The 12,783-nt window shown below is 47.8% G+C and overlaps 1 protein-coding gene across 1 annotated transcript in view; it reads right to left on the bottom strand.

The window, feature by feature from the left end:
* The window catches only part of F13A1 (coagulation factor XIII A chain), a 141,985-nt gene extending 129,446 nt beyond the window's left edge, over nucleotides 1-12,539 (bottom strand). The window contains exons 1-2 of the mRNA XM_068960457.1: nucleotides 12,499-12,539; nucleotides 10,364-10,511 (exon numbers count right to left, since the gene is read on the bottom strand). Of these exons, the coding sequence (XP_068816558.1) occupies nucleotides 10,364-10,493 (130 nt within the window). The 5' untranslated portion in view covers nucleotides 10,494-10,511; nucleotides 12,499-12,539. The remainder of the gene's footprint in view (nucleotides 1-10,363; nucleotides 10,512-12,498) is intronic.
* Nucleotides 12,540-12,783: the final 244 nt, after the last annotated feature.

The following is a 12,783-nucleotide window of genomic DNA, read 5'->3' as shown; positions in this document are numbered from 1 at the left end:
TTCTAGACCTTTTACCTGCTCTGAAATATATATGCTCCATTTTATGAAATTCTCTCTTGTAGTGTTTTTCCTAGAATTAAATACATCTTTGGTTATGATTTTTCCAGTGAAAACCAATGAGACCACTGCATCTTCCAAAATAAATTTCTGTGATTTCAGTCCAAAATACCATTAGTGTTTTGGATACGCTTATTGTTGATTTACATTAAGCATGTGGTGAAGCAAAACTTTTAAAATGACATTCTGATGTCACTTCTGTCAGCAGTGGATTAAAACTCAGATCCCTATAAGTCAGATCCCTGTAAGTCACTTACTCGTGTTGTTATCTAACCATTTCTATCAATGCAATTCTTTTTTCTTTTTAGCCTAATTTTAGGGCCTTACTTGTTTCAATTTAATTTTATCTTATTGTATTAGGTTAATTGTTCCAAATTCTTAAGATAATTTTAGACCCTAAGTGTATGTTCAATTCTTTACCATCTTAGCCACCCAGAAGGCAGCCAGTGTAGGTGACATAAGAGACGCAGGTTCTTCCCTGGGTCAGGAAGATCCCCTGGAGGAGGGGACGCAACCCACTCCAGTACTCTTGCCGGGAGAGTCCCATGGACAGAGCAGAGGAGCCTGGCTGGCTGCAGTCCGTGGGTAGCAAAGAGTCAGGCACAACTGAAGTGACTTAGCATGCAGGCACATATATTCAATACATTTAATGTCCTTCCTAACTTCCTGTCCTCCAGGAAGTATGCAATTTTATGCTGTCATTCAAGACATGGATATAGATACATTAGGTCACTGCTAAATAAATACAAATGCACAGTGGTAGATATGGAAAAGTGAACAGGTAATTATGATACAGTGTCGTGAAAAAGTAAAGCACTCTGATAAATGAAATGAATGATGAGTGGGGGAGGGTTTCTGGCAGGAGCCCCGAACCCAGACTAGGGCGGACTAAGGAAGTTTCCAGAGGAACTGAGGTGTGAACAGGGGTCTGAAAGCCAAGCAAGTTTTCCAGGTAGAAAGAGAGGTGGGAGAGAAAGGAGGATGAGCGGAGAGAGTGCATGGGTCACTTTGAAAGTGGAAAGGTGGGGACGTCCCAGATAGTCCAGCGGCTGACTCCACGCTCCCAGTGCGGGGCCCCAGGTGAAATCCCTAGTCCAGGGAACTAGATCCCGCCTGCGGCAACAGAGATCTCACACCGTCAAAATCAATCAATGTTTTTTTGAAACAAAGCTGAAGCGATTGGTTGACTGGAGGGTTGCAATGTGACCACCATGGAAGAGAAGGCAGCAAGCCCTGAAGTCCCTGTCAGGGAGTTTGGACTCTTAACTGCACTGGGAACCCAGTGAAGAACCTGAACTAGCAAATGAATATGGTTAGATGGGTGCAGAGACAAACTGAAACTGCCTCTCCTGGTGACAGAGAGGAAAACAGATTGGAGGGTGGTGGTGCTGGTGGCAGAAAGGTCAGCTGGCCGGCTGTTGGGGTGGCCTTCCAGGTGAGGCGGGGAGAGTCCAGTCTGCCTGTAAAGCTATACCTGATCCCAGGGCACCACCGGGATCTGCCTCAGCTCTTGCCACCCCTCCCTGCATGATGACCTGCCCCTAAAAATGAGTGATTTCCCAAGCAGGTCTGCCTGTGTGGAAAAGCGAGAGAGAGAGAAGCAAGTCCTTCTTTGCTATCAGGCTCTCAGTGGCTCTCGTTCTCACTGCAAATGAAAACCCTGGCTTTCCAGTTCCACAGCCCAATCTGGTGAACCTGGTTAGCGTCTAGTGAGTCTGACTGAAGTCAGTCCATCCTTATGTGGCGCCATGAAGTTCTAGTTCTATGGGATGTACATGGGGGATTGAAGGAATAGCCAGGGTTAAATCCGTTTGGGAAGTGCTGCTTTAACCAGAGTTGATCAGGATTCCTGAGCTTCCCTGGTGGCTTAGTAGTAACCAATTTGCCTGCCAAAGCAGGAGACATGTGTTCAATCCTTAGGTTGGGAAGATCCCCTGGAAGAGGACATGGGAACCCACTCCAGTATTCTTGCGTGGAGAATCCCAGGGACAGAGGAGCCTGGCGGGCTACCGTCCATAGGGTCATAAAGAGTCAGACAAGTCTGAAACGACTGAGCATGCACACACACAATCAGGGTTCTTGCAAAATTTATGAGGGACTGTCATATGCTGCTGTGCACTGCAAATCTCCTACAGGTAGACTGCTTTCCAAAGTTGAATGGCCGTGAGAAGTATTTTCGTGTGTGTGGAGGATTTTTCAGAATATGTTTTGGGAGATACATCACTAACTGTAGAACTCTGAGAAGTTATTTAATCTGAGTCCAGTTTTCTTATTTTTAGAAAGGCAATGAAATGCCTCATAGGGTTGGTGTAAGCGTTAAATGAAAAAGAAAAAGTATATAAAACACTTTAGCACAGTATGTGGCACATGTAAAATCTCAAAATTATTATTATATTGTTATTCGTATGCTAGGAGAAGTAGAATGGCACAATGGATAAGAGTATGGATTCTGGAACCAGACTGCCTGGACCCAGATCTCAGTTCTGACACTGACTATCTTTGTGACTTTGGACAAGTTACAGAAACTTGTGCCTCAGTTTTCTCATCTGCAGAATGATGGCAGTGTGCAGATTCAATAAGACAATGCTTCTCAGCAGATAGGCCTGTCTTTCTTTTCTTGAATTTCTACAGGTGGAGGGAGTCATTTTCTCGTCCAGATTTTCAGAATATGTTTTTCTTTTTAAAAATGTCTATTATCATCAGCCACTTAGTATCATCCTAATACAGGTGATTTTATCTAGGGGTCTGTAAACCCCTTAAGGACCGGACTTTGTCTTAATCATCTTGTTACTGAGCCTGAAGACCTGAAGTCACTCAGTCCTCTCCAACTCTTTGCAACCCCATGGACTATAGAGTCCGTGGAATTCTCCAGGCCAGAATACTGGAGTAGGTAGCCTTTCCCTTCTCCAGGGGATCTTCCCAACCCAGGGATCGAACCCAGGTCTCCCGCATTGCAGGCGGATTCTCTTACAGCTGAGCCACAGGGGAAGCCCTACTGAGCCTGGGGTAATACTTTAAAATTTCCTAGCAAATATGCCACTTTTCACTTCAAACTAATGTAATAAAACCTGAAAATCTGAAACGAGGAGCTGGCTGCTCATTTTAAAATAGAGCATCCCATTTATCATAGTCTTAACCATATGAGTGTTTTAAATGTTATTTATCAGACAATTGCATTCTCAAAATATTCAGGATAGTATATAAATACTGCCAAAGATAATGCACGGGTTTTAAAACAGGAAGCCTCCAGACCAGCAGTTTTGTTTCAGACTGGAATAAAAATGCCCTGTCTTCACAGCTCACTTAGACCACTCATTACAAAGGGTAAAAAAAAGTGCTAACGAACTCCTTTGCGTCTACAAAACTTCAGCTCCCATCCCCACCAATCATAGTTTTACATCTTTTTCATAGTGAAAACAAGCATATGTACTAAATATATGCTGAGACACATGAAGAGTTTGTTTTAAAATAATGTAGCTTACATTGTTGTGTATTTGACAATGTTTAATTCAAAACATGTCGTTTTTAAAAAATATTGTTCTTTCTAAGTGATCTTTATCTTGTCTATTGCAATATCATTCTAAGTCAATGCCTTCAGAAAGAAAAAAAAAATTATAGGGAATCACAGTGGTACCCTAAGTGGGAAAAAATTAAGTTGATGGTAAGTAAAATTTTCCTATACAATCTCTTAAAAGTTCATGCTAAAATCATTGAAACTAAGAGAAATCTTCCATTTAAAAAATAAAATGACTAAGATATGGAAGATTAAATGCTCCACTGAAAAGTTGAGAGTTTAAAGAAATAATTTTCTAGACTGCAGTTAGATGGGTATGACCTGCAGAAGGGCAATGAGCAGGAGAGTTTTGTTTAGAAGAAGAAGGAAGTGGTAGACACGTTGCTCTCTCGCCAATGTAATCTCCTAATCAGTGGCAGATTTTAGTTTCTTGGGCTCAAAAATCACCATGGATGGTGACATTAAAAGCTGCTTGCTCCTTGGAAGAAAAGCTATGACCAACCAAGAGAGCATATTAAAAGACAGAGACATCACTTTGCCAACAAAGGTCCCTATAGTCAAAGCTATGGTTTTTCCAATAGTCATGTGTGGATGTGAGAGCTGGACCATAAAGAAGGTTGAGCATCAAAGAATTGATGCTTTTGAATTGTGGTGCTGGAAAAGACTCATGAGAGTCCCTTGGACAGCAAGGAGATCCAACCAGTCAATCCTAAAGGAAAGCAGTCCTGAATATTCATTGGAAGGACTGATTTTGAAGCTCCAATCCTTTGGCCACCTGATGCAAAGAGCTGACTCATTGGAAAAGATCCTGATGCTGGGAAAGATTGAGGGCAGGAAGAGAAGGAGATGACAGAGAATAAGATGGTTGGATGGCATCACCGACTCAGGACATGAGTTTGAACAAACTCCAGGAGATAGTGAAGGACAGGGAAGCCTGGCGTGCTGCAGTCCATGGGTTGCAAAGAGTTGGACATGACTTAGCAACTGAACTACAACAATTTATAGATTTACTAAGAGTTACCCCAAGTCTTGGAGAAGGAGATGAGGTCCCCACCACCACTGAATGAACCCCTTTTCCTTTACTGCTCACAGCTCATCACTCCCAGATCAATCAAGTATTTTTTTCTTTTAATACCTCATAATTGCAAGGACTCTGCAGATGGTTGTCTGCAGATATGAGCACAGGTTGTCATAAGATATCAAGAAAGTGGTACATTTTTCTTGAACCTTTTGCTTGGTATTGCTCCTTCGCACATAGCAGGGCCTCCGTAAACACTTATTAAGCTGGCATATTGATTCTTCCTTTGTTTACTGGCTTAACAAGACACCGTTTAGATTGAAGGAAACTTCTCATCACCTAGGCTCCATTTGCCACAAACAGGAAATGAATTTGCTTCTCCCTGGCCAAGCCCACTTACTGGCAGAATGGAGCAACTCATTGCTAAGCCACGTTCTTTTTTTTTTTTGTCTTTTAGAGAGATATTGTAGCTGGAAACTTGGCAGCTTTCTCTTTCAAAGTGACAGCTTTCAAAAAGTCTACCTAACACAATTTAGCCTAATTCCAAAACATCAGAAAATGGACCGCTAAAAAAAAAGTCTCTCCTCATGAGCCAGCTGCCTCCCTGTCCTCCTACCCTTCTCCTAATAGGAAAAAATTGGATTAAAAGTAGATTATTTTCTCCTTAGTTTGTAAAAATATTCTTCAGAGAATGATTATACCTGTCACAGATGGAACCCTTAAATAAGTTACGTGTTTAGGTTCATATTCTAGGAATTCCCTAGTGAACTGAGTTCTCCATGCAATCTCTGATAATATTATTACCAAACGATAGGTATAAATACTGTCTATGGGGAGCTAGGTCTCTTTATTGTGAAAACAACAGGATAAAGTTTCCTTTCTCATATTCCTTTTGAATACCCAGAATTTTAAACCATCATTCATTAGAATCATTAACAACATTTTCTTAAACAGCTTATTGTTTTTTAACTGTGGCTATTAATATTAAAATGTCCTGTACTCTGAGGGACTTTCCCAGTGGTTAAGACTGCGTGCTTCCAATGTAGGGGACATGGGTTCAATCCCTGGTTGGGGAACTAAGATCTCACATGCCGTGTGGCATGGCCAAGAAAAAAAGAAAAAAGAAGAAAAATGCCCTGTATCCTGAATGTGTAAGAAATGCTCAGCAAAAGCTAGAATGAGAAAACTGAGTCTAATGCTCTCTCCAGGAACTAAAACCCCTCTGGTCTGTTTCTCTTCTGGCCTGAAGTATCTCAACAGCCCCCAAATGTGCCTCCTTCTCCCCATTTTCTCAACATTAGCATTTTTTAAATAAACATAATTCTGATCATGTCACTTGCTAATTAGAATCCTTGACAAGTGTCCTGTGTCCGGAGAAGGAAAGGTAAGGTCTTCAAAGCCTGTTAGAATGCGATTTCGGCTTACCTTTTCCAGGCGCCTCTTCCCTCTCTGGTCCTCACTACTTAACATACACCGTTCCCTCTGCGAGAAATGCCCTTCCACACACTCGTCTGCCTGGAACACTCTTACTCATCTTCTATGCCCTAACTCAGGCGTCCTTCCATCAGGAAGCGCTCCTCAACCTCTTCCCCAGTCCACTGACACCACTGGTCACTCCTCTCACTTATTTGTTCCAACCACTAGATGGACAGTTGCTTGAGGCCAGGGGTTGACTTGTTCATTTGTGTGTCCCCAGAGAGATCTTGGCATAGTTCCTGACACAATAACTGAACATTATCCCACAAATCAAGAGGTTAAGTGTGAACTGGTTCTCCACAGCATCATCTCTTAATCGTACACTGAAGGTCTTTTTTATTCTTTCAGTAATCTTGAACCCAGAGAGGTTTCCTCTGCACAAAGGAGAGACGACCTACTAGTCAATTAGTTGATTTAGTTCTGACGTGGAGGGAGGGGCAGGGAGCGGGGAGGTGATCAGAAAGGCACAGACCCCGTGAGCCTGAAAATACTAGATCCTGCCTGCATTTGATTTTCTTTTTCTTATAGATTGAGCTTGCTTTCCAGTTTGAATTCAAATTGCGTTAGACCTGTCAAATGAGAATTATAATTACGGCTGCAAATGATCCCTATTGTTGCCAACAGAGAGTCGAACCAGAGCAAGAATACAAGCTTATCTTCCGGAACATTACATCTCCTGCTGAAATAACCTTTGAGACCGGGAAGGCTGTGGAGCGATTTTCAAAAACACCAAATGAGCGCGCAGCACAGCCTATTAGAAAGAGATGCAAATCCAAACAAGCTGAGGGGATTTCCAGATATTTCTCTCAGCTACAGTTGAGTTCAAAGGGGAGCCACGAAGGGTCCCTAAAAATACAGGAGAACATCAAACACCACCACGGCCTGGGCTCCACCGTCAGCTCAAACATCTCAATGTTTCTTACAGCCCGTGCTGCCATATGGGAGGATCCTTATGTTTGTTTGTACATTTTGAAATACAGGCAAAAATCATTCTTAACCAAATGTGCACTGAAGCCCTGCATTAAAAGCGTTGTTGTTGAGTCACTTGGTCGTGCCCGACTGTTTTTGCAGCCCCATGGACTGTAGCCCACCGGGCTCCTCTTTTCAGGGGACTTCCCAGGCAAGAATACTGGAGTGGGTTGTCATTTCCTTCTCCAGGGATCTTCCCGACCCAGGGACGGAACTCGCATCTTCTGCACTGGCAGATGGATTCTTTACTGCTGAGCTACCTGGGAATCCCGAGCAAAGGTATTACATACACTCAACACACATTGTCTACATCCGCCGCCACAAGACTATGCAAAGGGGAAAATCTGGCATTTTCCCCCCTCTTCCTCCTCTTGCCTCTCCGCCCTTCCCAGTCCATCTCACAAGAGCAGCTTGCTAAAGGGACACCCTGGAAAACTACCATGAAGCCAATGAAGAGACTGTGGCTTAGGACTTTGTTATCCTGGAAGCAGACCCTGATGCTGGGAAAGATTGAGGGCAGGAGGAGAAGGGGTCAGCAGAGGATGAGACGGTTGGATGGCATCACTGATTCAATGCACATGAGTTTGAGCAAACTCCGGGAGATAGCGAAGGACAGAGAAGCCGGGCGTGCTGCAGTCCATGGGGTCACAAAGAGTCAGACACGACTGAGTGCCTGAACAACAACAGTCCTGGAAGCAGTCATCTTCAGATGGGATCGAGATGATACAAGTCCTCCACTGGCGGCCGAGAAACCTACAAGAAGCTGGCACTTAAACCCACGTGACCAGGTCTTAGCAGGGACTTGGGGTAAAGAAGACATATTTAGTCCCAGAAAACCCACTTTTAGTACAATTAAACAGACTTTTGAAATATAAAGGATATTGGGAACTGGCCCTCCTTGATCAGATGATATATATATATATATTTTTTTTTTTTTTTTTTTTCTGTTCTACTCATCTGGGACTTACTTCTATGCCTTCTGGGCTCACAGGTCCTTCCTCGGTGCATGCAGCACTTAGCTCATCTGTAGAACTACTAAATGGATACATGTTTATGAAATCAGAAACCTGTTATTAATAAGGTTACAATGACTCTAGGACTGATGAGTCATTCAGTTCTCAAGGGACTGACTGTTCACTGGACACACCCCCACTCCATACCAGGGCCTGTCATAAGTATCCCAGAATGTCACTCGGGCTGTGGACACATCTGACTGCCAAGCAAATAATGACTGATATTTCCAAATAAGTCAGTTCAAAATAACTCCCCACCCCTGCCTCCAAAAATAAGCAACCAAAAAATTAGTATTTCTAGATTTTTTAAAAATTGAACTAACCACTCAAGTTCTCTGGCAATTTTCTTATTGGCAACATTTTGTTGCATTTTTGACATCTGAGGGTTGCAGGCTACACACATTAGCCTTAGATCAAGGTTCCCATGTGTGGGTTCCAGACTTTGCAGAGGTGTGATAATCTATATCGTCTGAATCAGTGAGCACATATTAATCAAGATTCTCACAGCCACTGGTCATTGAGCCTCACGATGACTGTGAAGTGGATATTGCTCCATTTTGCTGATGGGAAAACTGAGGTTCTGGTCATTTTCACGACGTGCCCCCATGGCCCAAAAGTGAGCAAGTGGAAGATGTTGGACAGGACCCTGGGTCTTCTGAGTCATGGACCAGGGGACACTTTGTGACACCTCACTGCCTCTGTGGCATCTCCTGCTTCTTCTGTACCCCTTTCACTTTCTGCTCCCCCAGCCCACTTCTTAGCACCTTGCCCCCCTCTCCTGGGTCCCAGAGTCTTCTCTGCAGGAGGGGAATTTTGCTAGAAAACTGAAACAAGATAACTTGTTTGGTTATACCAAGGTACCTTGGTTGGTAATTTAACATCTGCACGCTTTCCAATTGTATCTGCTTTTAAAAAGAAGAAAGAAGGAAGGAAGGCTCCTAGACTAAGCAGTGAAGATGTGTACATCAAGTGCTTGCTTTGGTCTCAATCTCCCAACCTATAACACGGCGATTCAGACGAGCTGATTAGCAAGTCCTTTTAAACTCAGTTCTGTGGCTCTAACGGTACAGTGTGCAGAACCTGGAAGGGAGACAGGGCTCAAAACTCCACGTTAACACCGTGTCTCGGCCCCTGGACTCAGCCGAAGATGCCCTTCAGTTCTGTGAGCCCAAGCTCCCAGTCTGGATGGAGCCCCACGGGTGGTCCTGGGGTTTCTCTCCGTCTTCACAATTAGATATCACGTCATCTGGACATGATACTAACACAATCGAACCTGCCATCATGCCCAGCTGTTCTCCAACTTGCTGGGTTTGCTCATAACCAGCATTGTCCTTGCCATTCTCTTTCAAGCTCTGGTCTCTTTCGGGCTGAGCAGGTTAACCACACCCCACAGGGTGATCGTGAACACCTCCCCTAGAAGGGGGTGTTCACTCCCCGGGGAAACCAACACAGAGCCCCGCAGGAGCAGAATCGGGTTTGGGTCCCTGGGTGTTCCCTGCAGGTTTCTGCTCAGGGACATGAGTCTGAGTGTCCCTGCCGTTCCCAAGGGAATGGTGTCTGTGTCACCAAGCCACCGCTGGCGCTCAGGCCCCCTGACAGCAGCCAGGGCTGGGAGGGGATCAGCACGGCTGACTGTTCCCAGAGCAGATCCCTCTGGACGGGTAGAGGTGAGAGCACCTGTGCCCGGGGCCCCTGTCCCTGTTACAGCAGACCCCAGCCTCTCTCTCCAGCACAGCAGTGGACACACGGCCCAGGGTAGGAAGGAGGTGGGAGCCAAACAATCGAAACGGCCACGGGGTTTCAGAAGTGGAAACTTCCAGAGAGAGAACATTCTTCGAAACAGACCAGTAGGGCAGCAAGAGGCCTCCGCTAATGGCCTTGCTTCGAAGAGGTGACCTCCTTGGCATCACTGTTCTGGTGGTTTAGTCACTTCGTCATGACTGGCTCTTTTGCGACCCCATGGACTGTAGCCCGCCAGGCTCCTTTGTCCATGGGATTCTCCAGGCAAGAATACTGCAGTGGGTTGCCATTTCCTTCCCCAGGGGATCTTCCCGACCCAGGGATCGAACCCTCCTCCCTTGCATTAGCAGGTGGATTCATTACCACTGAGCCACCAGGGAAGCTCTTGACATCACAAAGTGATGAAGTAGCAGAACTGGGATGCAAATCCTGATCTTTGGTGCTTTTACCACTAAGAGAGGGTTTTGGAGGCCCTTCTTTAAACAAGAGACTGGCAGGGGGCCAGCTTTGGTGGGAGCTCGGTGGAGACGGAGGGGGCTGACCCAGCACTCTGGGGGCTGAGGGAGGGGCCCATACCTTGTGGGTTGAAGCCCCGGGGCACCAGGCCCTGCAGCTCCACAGTGGGGGGGTCGTTCTCTGCTGCATTGGAGGTGTTTCGAGGGATGGCTCTCCTGCCTCCGAAAGCGGTCTCGGAGGACTCCGACATCCTCAGCCTCACAGGTTCCTTGGGGGGAGCAATGGAGACACAGACAGGAACGTGAAGCCAGTTACTTTTGCGACAAGGATTCAAAAGGGGAGAAACAGATGTATCTGTCCGTGACGGCTCTTGAGCAACTCATTTTGAGTTTCGCATAAATAAACCCTGAGATGTGGCAGGAAGGATCAGTCTAATGACAGAGAACAGCTCCCCAGGGATCTCGGGGGGTATTTCGTGTTTGTGAAAACACGGAAAGCAGAAGAAAGAGGGCTTATTTGGAGCAATGAAAGCTGTAAAAGATTTTGGAGAGCGGGGTCTTTTTCTCATTCCCCCAAAGGGTATCTCTTGGAAGAAACATTTATGCAGGTACCTCTGCCCATTTTCTGTAGACTGGTGAGGTGTCCTCACTGGAAGAATAAACTCATACACTCACGCCAGATAAGTGGCATTCTTTCAAACATTCATGCCTGCAAGTTAATGCAGCCAGTATTTATCGAGAGTCCCCTCTGTGCCAGGCTGCGGTTTGGCCAGTTGGGATGCGCAGAGAACCATAGAGAAGGATGCTTGCCCTCAAAGCTTCCAGTCTAGGGATGCTTACACTCGAGCCTGACATGGTGCAGCAGTGAAGCCGGGAGGGAGTGCGAACGTGGTGGTCACTGCCTTGGAGCCGGGACCCCAGGGAGCAGGACTAGGGAGACGAGAGTTTGGGCAGGTAACCCGGAGGCGCCTGAGATATTAGAGAGTGCTATAAATAGCCCGTTTTAAAAGGACTCCCTCCACGGGGCTACACTGCCCTTGCCCAAAGCCTGCTTCCCCTTCCTTCCGAGTCTGGGCAGACAAACGACCAGTTTAAACGCCACACCTCCCCGTCGGGGTCCAGTTGGCACTTGTTGACCGAGGGGCCAAATGAAGGGAGACTTTGTCTCCAGCTTTTGGGTTACCCAGTCAGGACTCCGGGTTCTCTGGCTGTTTCCAAAAGCCAGGCACACCCTCTGAAGATGAAGCGCAGCCTTATGGAGGCTCCAGGGAAGGGTGTGAGAAGGTGGGAGGGGAGGGGAGGGCCGTTGTTGGGGGTAAGCTGCCCAGGGGCTAGCTGAGCAAAGACTGCGGCGCTGGAGGCCCCGAGCCCCTTCCCCGGGCGCTGGGCTTTGGAAGGAGACAGCAGTGTTTGGAAGTGCCAAGTCTGAGCGGAGGGGCCGTAAATACCTGCAGTCCTATTTACAGTATCTTGTGGGTTATGCGGTGGGGGAGAGAAGAATTAACAGACCAGGCAGGACAGAGGCGTCCTCTGGTGGGGAGCAGCCGAGGGGGCTGCAAGGTGGCTATGGGCCGGTGCGGGCGGGGGTGGGGTGGGGGCTCCAGGAGAGGGGTGCTGAGCAGTAGTTCCTGGGGAGGGAGGACTGGAGGCTGGGGACCCCCAAGTGCCTGCCAGGTGAGAGAGAGAGGCCAGTGCAGGCCGGGCTGGGTGGGTGCAGGCGGGCACAGGCCCTGCCTCCTTGCCAGGTCCGGGGGGCGGGGGAGGTGCTCAAGGTCGGCTCTGCCTGCCGCCCGGGAGGGGCTTCCGGAGACAGAGAGCTAAGCCGTGGACCCCAGTTGCAGCAGGAAGCTGTTCTTACCTGGGTCTCCTCCACCCTCCCCGCCCCCTCCGCCTCCCCGCCCTTTGCGTCCTCTTTCCTTCATCTGCTCCCCTGTCTGTTGAGGGGGAGACCCCAGCTGCCGTTTAGGGGCCGCTTAGGGGTCAGCCAGCAGCGCTTTTAGGGAAGCTTCCCAGGACGGGTACCCGAGGGAAGCCCCAGCTCAGAAGCCGGCGGGGCTGAGTGGATGCAGTTAGGGGTGAAGAACCAAGAGGAGGAGCCGGGCTGCCTCCGTCCCGGCCGCTGCTCTCCGAGCACCACCCGAGCATTGGCCCGGAGACCCAGGGGCGGGAGCGGACCGAGGCGGCGGCGGCCCGGGACCCCCGCGTGCAGGGCTGCGGGCGGGATGCCGGCAGGAGGGGCGGCGGCGGGCGGCCTACCTGCGCTCCCTCCGAGGTGCCCCAGCGCGGGCCGGCTCTGGGCGTCTCCGGGGTACTTCCTCAAAAGGACACAGGACCGACCAGAAAGTTGGTTCTTAAATAACTTCCTAAGAACGCCCCCCCTCCCGTCCCACAGCGATTTCCCCTCCCACTGCCTGACAGCTGGAGCCAGCGGCGCTCTCTGAGACTTTCTCTTTACCCCGCCGTCCTGCCGTCTCTCTCCTGCATTGCCTCCCTGCGCCCCTTCTCTGCGGTCCTGCTTCTCACCTCGCCCACCTCCAATCT

The sequence above is a fragment of the Capricornis sumatraensis genome, chromosome 22 (assembly GCF_032405125.1).
Source record: "Capricornis sumatraensis isolate serow.1 chromosome 22, serow.2, whole genome shotgun sequence".
Classification (NCBI taxonomy): domain Eukaryota; kingdom Metazoa; phylum Chordata; class Mammalia; order Artiodactyla; family Bovidae; genus Capricornis; species Capricornis sumatraensis.
The sequence above is the reverse complement of the archived record's forward strand: the minus strand, read 5'-3'. Positions and strand labels throughout refer to the sequence as shown.